The 11,387-nt window shown below is 30.2% G+C and overlaps 2 protein-coding genes across 2 annotated transcripts; one reads left to right on the top strand and one right to left on the bottom strand.

Moving 5' to 3' along the window:
• Nucleotides 1-6,139: 6,139 nt before the first annotated feature.
• On the top strand, nucleotides 6,140-8,296 carry LOC137831541 (peroxidase RIP1-like). The gene is made up of 3 exons (XM_068639260.1): nucleotides 6,140-6,553; nucleotides 6,984-7,178; nucleotides 7,399-8,296. Exons 1-3 carry the CDS (start codon nucleotides 6,338-6,340, stop codon nucleotides 7,960-7,962), a joined length of 975 nt encoding a protein of 324 aa, XP_068495361.1. The 5' UTR covers nucleotides 6,140-6,337; the 3' UTR covers nucleotides 7,963-8,296.
• A 1,039-nt stretch (nucleotides 8,297-9,335) lies between these two features.
• LOC137831542 (cationic peroxidase 1-like) lies at nucleotides 9,336-11,252 on the bottom strand. Its single transcript, XM_068639262.1, has 4 exons — nucleotides 10,802-11,252; nucleotides 10,331-10,522; nucleotides 10,029-10,194; nucleotides 9,336-9,932 (listed from the first exon to the last, which is right to left on the bottom strand). The coding sequence occupies exons 1-4, from the start codon at nucleotides 11,012-11,014 to the stop codon at nucleotides 9,547-9,549; spliced, it is 957 nt and encodes a 318-aa protein (XP_068495363.1). The 5' UTR covers nucleotides 11,015-11,252; the 3' UTR covers nucleotides 9,336-9,546.
• Nucleotides 11,253-11,387: the final 135 nt, after the last annotated feature.

Here is an 11,387-nt window from a genome sequence, read left to right as displayed (position 1 = left end):
AATGCAGGAAATAGCTCATATAACATAGTGAGACAGAAGGAGGAATTAATATGGAAGAAAAGTGAGTTTAAGAGATACATATTTAAATAAGTCATGATAATTTGATCACTTTACTTAACAACAAATTAGTCACATTAATATTAACCACTAGACCAGATAAGTTTTTTAGTCAGATTATCAATTTTATTATACTTATTATTATTAATATAATAATTATATTAATAATAATAATAATAAAATAAATTATATTAATATTAATATTGTTAATATTATTAATAATAATAAGTATAATAAAAATCATAATAATATTAAAGAATTTGTTTGGTGTAGTGGTTAAATTTTTTTTGGTCAATGAAGGAACCTTGTTTTGAATCCCATTCATTGCAAATTTTATTTTATGGCGTTCCATGGCGCCAAAAGTTACATACGGATATGCAATTTTTTCCGTATGTAATTACATAAGGATTTTTCCGTATATAATACCTGTTTACATACGAAATTTAATTTGTATGTAAAAATCCGTATGCAATGTAAAGTTGACAGAGGCCTTACATAAAGAGAACTGCAAAAAATTTGAACGCCTTTCCAAGTTAACTTTAGTAGCAATCTTGTTTTCTAACACCCTCCAGGCCTATGAACAACAATGATGTCAGAAATTTGGTCTTACAAAAATAGAGTTTTGTTTAAGAACGATATTTGTGATAGGAAGGAAATCTTTAGTATAATCCAACAAATGGTGGATTCGGATCACTAAACTAAATAAAATAAAAAATCAGATTTTACTTATCCTTTATGGTGTTTGAACCCTTTAGCATATTTCCACTTGTCTTGATTGTTCTATCTCGTTGTTTAAAATAGGATATGTTCTCACATTTAACAGTTAAATGTAGTCTGCTAGTCATTTATCTGTCAAGTTAACAACTTCACCTACTTTGACACATTAGAAATCATACCAGTTGTATAAGGGTTGATCCATCCCTAAAATGGATCGCATTTATCAATTTATTATTGTCGATAAAAAAAAGAAGAATCATGCCAGTTTTTTTTGACCTTATACAATGCATAAAGGTGAAAGATTTCTTTATTAAAAATTCTATGTTTTATATGATAATTACAATATAAACATAAGGATTCAGCTTATTGTTAAATTTTTGGATTTTGTACAGCGTAATCTTGTAGATTATAGTTTTCTTTTTTTTTTTAAGAACATTTTATACAGAACCTTATATATGAGTTGAGATATTCCATTACTCTTTTATTTATATATTTTTTTACTGATTAAAATTTTTTTGCATTATGTTTACTTGTTTCGCTCAAACTTCTAATCTGTCCGTAATATGTGCAATTTACCCGCGTGTATACACTCATCTTCATTTATATATGCTCCATTACTCACGAGCTTAATTTTAGGTCAAACATTGAAAGTTTAAGAAATATTTACTGTCATTTTTTGCAGATTGGCCTGCAACATAAAATAATGATGGAAGATTATCTGGCACTTAATTATTATGAAACATTTTTTAATTAAAGCGTTATTACATCTGGTATAAGGTGAAAGATTAATACACAGAAAATAAGCTCTAATAATTATTTGGAGTTGGTGTACTCCCTCAATGTGAGATGTATTAATTATTTGAAGTTGGTCCCTCAATAGGAAATTAATGCATGCTTCATGTTCTATTTAATTATCAATGTATACCTACTCAGTATTATTATTGGTTACATATATCATTTTTTCCCTTAGTTACTTGCATACTCACCACACCGTCAGCAAGAAGAGCTTATAGAGTGGACCACATTGAAATTAACAATGTTGAAGTAAACGCATTGTGTTAGTTGTAATATATTGTTGGTTTGATTATAAGATTGAAGTTTTTTTAGTTTAGTGTTTTATTAGCTATAATTAAATTAATAAATATATTATAAATAGAATATTTATATATAATCTTTAAAATCTTGTGCCTTGAGTATAAGTGTCACTCGCTCTAGCCCATTCCAAAAAACAAAGAAATTTATATTTAGACAACATCGTGAAGACATAACAATGTACATGCTTCGTTAGTCTCACCAACCAACGACTTTTACATACAAATGTATCATTATGAGATTTGTTGGAGTTCCAATACATGCACAAAAATAAAGAGTTTGAATTTTGATTATTTGGCTTATATCATAATGGGACTTCACTTCTTCTATTTGATTGATTGATTCTTGTAGCACCTTCATATATCATCCCTCTTGAAGTTCTGATTTTTCCATTCACCGCTTAGCTTTCTAGTGTTATCGTTATATCCCTACATTTTCTTCACTATTCACAGCCTCAACATTCATCATCCAACTTTACTTATATGCCTTCAAGTCCTTCTTCATTACAACAAAAATTATAATATGTGCAATCTGTCATGCATTACTATGCAAACTAGGTAGTTACTGTGTGAATTGATTTTGCTGAATTTGATTATTATATTGAGACACCATGTTTATTTTAATTTTATTTATTTTTTGTTGAGAAAAAAAAAATCCTTCTCCTTATTTGCAGAACTTGTGCTCCAATTCTCCTGGTGCGGTTGGTTTATCCTTTACTTACCTACATGACAAACACTACACTATATAACACAACACACACAATTCACATTTTCTCCTACTTCCTCTCTCTATCCTTATTCCTCCTTCCACGTGCTCTTTATTTCACATCTAGCATCAACTAATTTATTTAGTCTCAAATAAAAATATTATTAAAAAGTTGTTGAATAGTGACTGAAATATATGGTCTTATCATCGAAAAATGTAGTAACTATTATTTACAAAATTAGTTATCAAATTAATGATTATAAATTATATCATCAAATCATTCACAAAATCAGTAAAAAAAAATCAATAATTATATTAAGTTTTTATTTTCCAACAATTTATGTATATTTCTCTTTTTTAATTTTCACGCTTAGCTCACCCAAAATTAATATTAATAATAATATTAAATATATTAATAATAATATAATAATAGTAATAATATTAATGCTAATATTATTAATATTAAAAATATTAAAATTAAATAGAATATTAATAATATTAATATCAAATAATAATAAATTAGTAATAATATTAATAATTAAAATAATAATAATAATAATAGTATTATTATTATTATTATTAATATCAATAAATAATATTAATAAATATAATAATAATTTTAACATTAACAATATTAATAAATATAATAATATTAATATCAATAGTAATATTAATTAAAATAGATTAATAATAATTAAAATAATACTAATTTTAATAATAACATTATTAATGACAATATTATAAATAATAATAATAATAATAATAATAGTCATAGTAACACAATAATAATCATACTTTTTCATTACTGGTTTTGGAAATATTCATTGTTGTAGTTTTGGAGGTTCAACTCCTTTTTCAACAAAACGTTAAAATTAACTTTAATAGCCTTAAAAATGATATAATAAAAATATAATAATAGTAAAAAAAGTATTAATAATAATAAACCAATTTTTTTTAGTGTAAGATTTTAAAATAGTGATCAATATTTTGGTCACTGTTTAACTTAGTGCTGATTTTGATCATTTAGTGATTGAATTTTTTGTTATTATTTATGATTTTTGTTGTAGTTAATTAAATAATAGATGAACATGACCCAAGAAATGCATGGAGACAAGTATAATGATAACATTCTTATTCTTACTACCTTTATGAAATACATGTCTCCTTTGTTTCTTATTTTTTTATCTTCTATCAAGCTCAATCTAAACTAGTTATGGCCTGATCTACTCTTACTATTCTAACCCTTCTACCTACATCTCATATACCATACCTCTCATTCTTAACAATAAACTACAAAAAAGTATCAAAATTTTATTAATATTATTTATGAATATAAATATGAAGATAAATTTATTTACAAACACAGATTCATGAATAGTTTACCTACGGAATTATATTTATAAATAATATTAATAACAATAATTTTATCATCAATTTTAATAAAAAAATTAATATTAACAATAACAATTTTATATTAATAGTAATAATAAAAATATTAATACTATTATTCATAATAATAATAATATTAATATTGTTATTAATATTATTAGTATTGTTATTAATTTTATGAATGCAAATTCTGTGGATAAATTTATCTATGAATATATATAAATAATAATAATTATAAATATTATTATTATTTTAATATTAATAATATTTTTATTATTAATATTAGTAATAATAATATTAATATATGTTAATAATATTAATGAATTACATATTAATAATATTGATGATATTAATCTCAATATTATTATTGTTATTATTAGGATTTAGGGTAATATTTAATAATAATACTAATAATAACCATAATTATAATAAAAACAATGATATAATGTTTGTATTGGTTAAAACTTTTATCTCTCTACTTGATTCGATTTCCTCCAAAAAAATATTAATGATTATAATAATAATAATTATTATTATTATAATAATTATTATTATTATGGCTTTTAACTATCATAAAAGTTTTTTATTAACAATGAATATCTATCATATAAGTAGTTCGTACACTAATCACAGTAACTTTGCCCCTGAACTGTCACTATGTTCGCGTAGCACGGGTAGTAGTAATGTTATCATTAAATTCATCGTCAATGTAATAGCTTTTCTTTCTCGAACGGATTTGGAGATTTAGAGACCAAATTTGGAGATCTAGGGAACAATTGCTCCTGCTGACGTGTCCGGTCGGTTTCACACTTTTGATGCTTCTTGATGCATTCGTCTTCCTGGTTGTCCAACTCCTCAGGCGGGTGGAGTACCTGCAAAATGCACTTCGATACTTAAGTACCTGCAAAATGCACTTCGATACTTAAGTCAGTGGGGTATCAGCACTCGGTTATCAGAGTACTGTAGATAATGACGTACATTTCTTTTTGAAATGCGTGTTATTGATATTACCTCAATGGGTCTTCATTGTTGGGCCAGGTTAGTTTACAATTAGAGTTGTGTTAGGTCACCCTTAATCATGGATTAGTCTCGCAAATCCGATCAACCTTTGACTTGAATGTTATGTGTCGGTCGACCACGTGTGCGACGTGATCGACTATCTCGTTTGAGTCACGATTTGGTCCTCAAGTTGGTGACTCGGCTGGTCGTACAAGTACATTTATATTTCTAAAAAAAAAAAAAAGTATATGCATGCTTTCTTGACTTTTGAAGAAATCATCATAGTTGAACTATTTCAGTTTTCGTTTTCACTAATGTGTGATTATGAATTTTTGCAATCCAATTACTTAATAAATTATGACTTTATCCAAATTATGAATCTTCCTTACTAAAGCCGACCTAATAATTGCACTGAGTAGTACAGCACGAAAAGAAAAACTATATTAAGATTCTATTTACTCTTGTTTTAACGTTGCAGAATTGGTCGACATTTTCGTTTCAATATTTTCAACTTTCCTTGGTTAACATTTTGTCAATACGAACTATTATATTCATATATAATACTTACCAACTACCTCTTCTTACGCGCAACTTTTATGATCAGTTTACTCATAGAAGCTGGCATGGACTTTTGGCTCTCTCACACAATTAACTCTTTTCATATATAATATACTCTCATATCACTCACAAACTCAGAAATTAAGGTTAAGGGTAAATGGATATTAAGGTAGTTTATATACTTCTCTCAACCTAAAAAACGATTTTTAAAAACAAAACTGTGATGTAACATGTAACACTGATATCGAAAGCGGAAAATATATTGACACTAGACTTTTCATTATTTGTACCAACGACAATTCTCTTTGACCCGTGATACGTAATATACTTTTATAAAAAAACATACATTTTTTCTTCATTACTTTATCCATTTCCTAATTATAAATGGCTCCCGTTTTTCTGTTTTATGTGTTTCAAAACTTCCATGTAAATATCCATTATGTTTTTCTATATTCTGAAATATTAGTACTCAAATTTTGAGGGCAAGATTCTGAAAACAATTCTTCACTGTTTTTGGTTTAACATTCTTACCTTTTGCTTAACATGCGACTTTTTCCCATTTGAAGCTGGCATGCATTTGCATGCAATGCATAGAAATGTGTGGCCCGTGGGGGCAATATTTGAACATTTCTCTTACGCGGTTTGCGTCAATTTGTAATTTAGCAAAATCAAGTTGAAACACAACGATCCAAAAATTTAGGTAGATTACTCAAACAAGTAAACTAGCTGGTTGCTACTTGGAGTCTAGTCTATATAAATCCCACTACCAATTAAGATAAACTCACACAAATCATACACTTGTTAAGATCGAGATCCAAAAATGGCTTCTCATCTCCAACATTTCCTTGTTCTTATTGCCATGGCCACACTTCTCACAATCCCTTCTCATGCACAACAACTCAGTCCTGAATTTTACAACATGGTTTGCCCTCAGGCACTTCCAATCATTAAGTCAGTTGTTCAAAGAGCCATATTCCGTGAACGACGTATGGGAGCTTCTTTACTGCGTTTGCACTTTCATGACTGCTTTGTCAATGTGAGTTGCATGCACACGCTGTAATCCTTAGTTCTATCACTAATCAATATTGCTTTTCTACTCTTTCTCACATTGAAAGTTAAACATCTCCAACAAAAAAATTACAATAAGAAGCATTGCAGATATTCCAATAATGATCTGATAGCATGTGTCTGTCTTGCAAATGGTACTCTTATAAACAGTGTCAAATTAGCTATAGGATCAGGTTTTTCATTCATGATAATTTTCTCTGACTTTTGTTTTCCTCCCCCCGTTGACTTCTTACATACAGCCTGCATATACATCATTTCCAAGCCAAGTTGACTAGGTCAAGTTAGTTGATTCATTTCATTATAGTAAATTTTCATTGGTACCGTATTCAAATAAGAACTTTTAGTTTGAACTGAGTAAATTATCCTCAAAAAAGTAATGTGCATGGCTGAAATTATAGGGCTGTGATGGATCAGTTCTGCTGGATGACACCCCAAATTTCACAGGGGAGAAGACTGCACTACCAAATATTGGCTCAATTAGAGGTTTGGAGGTGGTTGATGAAATCAAAGCAGCGGTTGACAAAGCTTGCAAACGTCCTGTGGTATCATGTGCAGATATCTTAGCAATTGCTGCTCGTGATTCTGTTTCCATTGTGAGTGTCAACACTAGTCATACTAATCTTAATTCTCTTCTCACATTCTGGAACAAATAAATTATGAAAGAGCTAGAAAGTGAATTAGATTGGTAATGTAATAAAAAGAAAGAATAGAGAGAAAAATAAAATGAAATGAAGTAGAAGTAAATAAACTGTGTGAATACTTATAGATGAATATCTCCTTCAAATAGTAATGAATGCTTTGCTCTGGTAACAGTTGGGAGGTTCACTCTATTGGTACAAAGTGCCACTGGGTAGAAGGGACGCAAGAACTGCAAGCAAGGATGCTGCAAACTCAAATCTTCCTCCCCCATTTTTCAGCCTCTCCCAGCTTCTTTCAAGTTTTCAATCTCATGGACTTGACCTTAAAGATCTCGTAGCTCTTTCTGGTGCACACACCATTGGATTTGCGCAATGCTCTACCTTTAGGAACAGGATCTACAATGACACCAACATAGACCCCAACTTTGCATCTTCTTTGCAGAGCACATGCCCTAAAAGTGGTGGAGATAGTAATCTGGCACCGTTGGATCGTGTCACTCCCTCAAGAGTTGACACTTCATACTACACTGCTTTGCTAAGACAAAAGGGTCTGCTTCATTCTGATCAAGAGCTCTTCAAAGGAGATGGCAGTGAAAGTGACTCTTTGGTGAAGCTCTACAGCAGTAACCCTTTTGCTTTTGCAAGAGATTTCAAAGCTTCCATGATCAAGATGGGTAACATGAAGCCTCTTACTGGGAATGCTGGAGAGATCAGAGTCAATTGTAGAAGAGTCAACTAATCTGGAGCAATTGCAGAGTTATAACTGCAATTACAACCTTCAAAATTTCTCAATGAATCCATAATTTATTAAAAAATTATTTCTATTTTTCCTTTTAACCGTTGTAATGTAGAACAACTTAGTCTTAAATTGTAAACCTAAGACTCTTTTGATAGTACAAAAAGGAATGAACAGCTTCAATGTCAAACTGTTCATTCCTTTTGAGTTTCCATGTATTTGTATAATGTAATTGTGACTGTATTTGTATTCATTTAGTAATTTTTTAGTAGCATAAATAATTGTGATGAAGTGATAATAAATTGAATTAGTTGTATTTGTTCGTAATGAGCTCAAATAATTATCCCCAAAATCCTCTATTATTAATATAATTTTTTTGCCAATTAAAAAAACTTAGCTCAAATAATTGCATTTACAGTTTAAAACCCTAATAATACTATATTATAATTGATAATTAGTAATATGCGTAAGGTCAACATTTAGTTACGATTATTTTCAGTGGAAGAACATGAGTTTGACTTGGAGCTGAGAACCGTGCTCAAAGTATACTTTATTAGTGTGTTTCGGTTTTCTTTAAGACGAACTTTCAAAGTTGTATAGTGAAAAGGTTTGATTAATTTTAAGCAATTCTATGTTTGGATATTTTTAATTTTTATTAAAAAAATTATTCTATTGACTATTTAAAACATTTATAATTTAGAATTGAATATTCATTATTTAATTTTTTTTTCCAATGGGGGGATGCACATGATTACTAGTTTTTAAATAAAACATAATCATGGATGGTGACATAGGCACCATCTTGTGTTAAGTAAAATATATTTTTTTATAAAAACAATAGAAAAATGGTAACTAAGAAAACAAATGTTATATTTAAAAAGAAAGAAAATGATTAATCGTGAAAAAAATACAAAACAATAAAAAGTTATTTTAATTTTTTTAACCCCTTAATTAGGACAACTTTGAAACTGTTAAGTCAACGAATTGTTGGCCTATCGCTAAACTCAATAACCTACCAAACACTGTTTTAACTTTTAATAATAATAATAACGATCGATTTAAAAAAAAAATTGCACTCTTGTTTTATATATTTTCATGAAAATAAAGAAAGTGCATTCCTCTGAAATCATGGAGAAATAATATTGTGTTTCGAAGCTATTTGGAACCAAAATTCATTTAGTTAAAAAGAGTCTTGAATTAAGTTAATAAGATACAAAGTAAACAAGTGAAAAAATTGTATTGCCTCTGAGTTATCTTTTACAGTGGATGATGGCGTTTAATTATTATAGTTGATTCAATTAAAATCAGCAGAAAATGATGCAACATGCTACTTTTACACCAAGAATTGAAATGCCATGAGAATAACACTTGTGTCATGGACCAACAATAACACTCTTTATTTAAAGTATCCAATTCATGGAGAACTACAACTAAAAATAAACTGACTACAAATTCAGATAATTCTTTGACATTAACAAGACTCGAACACACCAAAAAAAAAAACATAACACAAAGATTGTGACTGAATGAGCATGTAATTCTCTAGCTAGCTTTGCTCAATTCATGCTCATCCAACTTTCTCCATTTTTAGTTAACTGCGCGGCAATTTGTTCTGATTTGGCCACTGCTTCCTGTCAAAGGACTGAGGTTTCCCATTTTGACCATGGCACTAGAAAAGTCTGCATAGAAAGATGAAGAGCTGGTGCTGTAGGCAGTGACCTGAGAATCAGTAGAACCACCACTGAAGAGTTGTTGATCAGAATGCAGAAGGCCTTTCTTGTTCACTAGATTCTTGAAATAAGAATTGTCAAATAACACATTGGTGGTCACATCAAGTGGGGACAGGTTGCTATCACCATCAGTGCTTGGACAATTTGACTGTGTTGATGTTGCAAAATCTGAATCAATGTTGGTTTCATTGTAAATCCTACCCCGGAAGAACTGGCATTTGGCTTGCCCTGTTGTATGAGCTCCTACACATCATTGTACATTAATTGAGATAAGAAAAAACAAAATCATTAGGTTTTGTACTGAATTTACAAATATCTTGACATGTTCTCTGAATTTACCTGAGAGGACTACCATCTCTTTGGTGGTAAACCCCTTATTTGAAAAAGCTGTTATGAGATCACTCAGATCCAATTGAGGAGATGGAATATCGGTGGTGGCAGCATCTTTACTTGCGGTGGTTGAATCCCTTCTCCCTAAGCCAACAGTCCATGATGAACCACCCAACTGTTACAATAAAAATGCCATTCACTTAATATTTTATATTAAAACTACAAACTTATCATACATCAGTGAAAATGGATTTCTTGTTTATGTGAATTTTTCTTGTATATGTTCATAGTATTGTAATAAATTAACTTACTGATACGACAGAATCACGAGCAGCAACTGCAAGAATATCTGCACAGGAAACAATTCCTGGACAATCAGTTTCCAACTGACTTTTGATGTCGTCGATTACATCAAAACCTCTCAAAGAATCCACGTTTGCAGCAGCTGACTTTTCTCCCGTGAAGCTCGAAGTGTCATCTAGAAGAACTGATGCATCACATCCCTACAAGTTTCATAACAATATTTAATCAACAAAGACACAATGTGTTCTCCATGGTGTAGAAAAATAAATGTGTAACTTCTGGAAACTCATACAAGCTACATATATTCTATTCCATGACAGAGTCCAAGGATGTTTGGAGATCATGTCATGTCATGTTGAAGTTGTATATACATATGCATGGATGTTCATGCAAGATCTGAGTGAATATATGCATGTGTACGTGAGTAAGAGAATGAAAGAGACGAAGGAAGGGAGAGAGAGAGAGAAGAAAGAACTTGCATTAACAAAGCAGTCATGGAAATGAAGACGGAGCAAGGACGCTCCCATGCGACGCTCTTTGGAAACAGCACTTTTGACTTTAGATTTTATGGTGGAGAGAGCACTGGAGCATGATGTTGCATAGAAATCTGAAGATAGCTGAGCAGAGGCTATGGCAAGCAGACAAAAGAAAAGAGAGAAGCAAAACACGTTGCAACGTGAATTCAAAGCCATTATAGTTCAAATAATCACTAGCACTGGCTAGGTCAAGTTTAATTTGAACTTGTGGTTTTGTGAGTGAACACTGCTCCTCCAGCTTAATATATAGCAAGCCATGCGCGGTCTATTTTGGACCTTATGTGATCTGGTTCTGATCAACTTTAAGTTGGTCAAAAGAACAGAAAATTAAACACTATGCATGTTTTAGTTATTGGGTTTCAACCAAAGTCTCCCATTTGGTTTATTATTGCATGGTGGTTGCTTATTTCGATGTGTTGGATATTAAATTAAAGGTAATGTGTTCAAGGTAATGGGGGAAAAACAGATTTATTATTCTATTGGTAGACTTAGAAAAAGGCATTTCCAAGGAATGCATCTATTGCCTGCC

Source organism: Phaseolus vulgaris, chromosome 6 (assembly GCF_000499845.2).
Source record: "Phaseolus vulgaris cultivar G19833 chromosome 6, P. vulgaris v2.0, whole genome shotgun sequence".
Taxonomy (NCBI): Eukaryota; Viridiplantae; Streptophyta; class Magnoliopsida; order Fabales; family Fabaceae; genus Phaseolus; species Phaseolus vulgaris.
The sequence above is the reverse complement of the archived record's forward strand: the minus strand, read 5'-3'. Positions and strand labels throughout refer to the sequence as shown.

Coding starts and splice junctions, on each gene's coding strand:
- LOC137831541 (XM_068639260.1), top strand. CDS start 6,338: ATGGCTTCTCATCTCCAACATTTCCTTGTTCTTATTGCCATGGCCACA. Junction 6,554..6,983: donor TTCATGACTGCTTTGTCAAT/GTGAGTTGCATG, acceptor CTGAAATTATAG/GGCTGTGATGGATCAGTTCT. Junction 7,179..7,398: donor CTCGTGATTCTGTTTCCATT/GTGAGTGTCAAC, acceptor CTCTGGTAACAG/TTGGGAGGTTCACTCTATTG.
- LOC137831542 (XM_068639262.1), bottom strand. CDS start 11,014: ATGGCTTTGAATTCACGTTGCAACGTGTTTTGCTTCTCTCTTTTCTTT. Junction 10,195..10,330: donor CTCGTGATTCTGTCGTATCA/GTAAGTTAATTT, acceptor TTATTGTAACAG/TTGGGTGGTTCATCATGGAC. Junction 9,933..10,028: donor AGAGATGGTAGTCCTCTCAG/GTAAATTCAGAG, acceptor AATGATGTGTAG/GAGCTCATACAACAGGGCAA.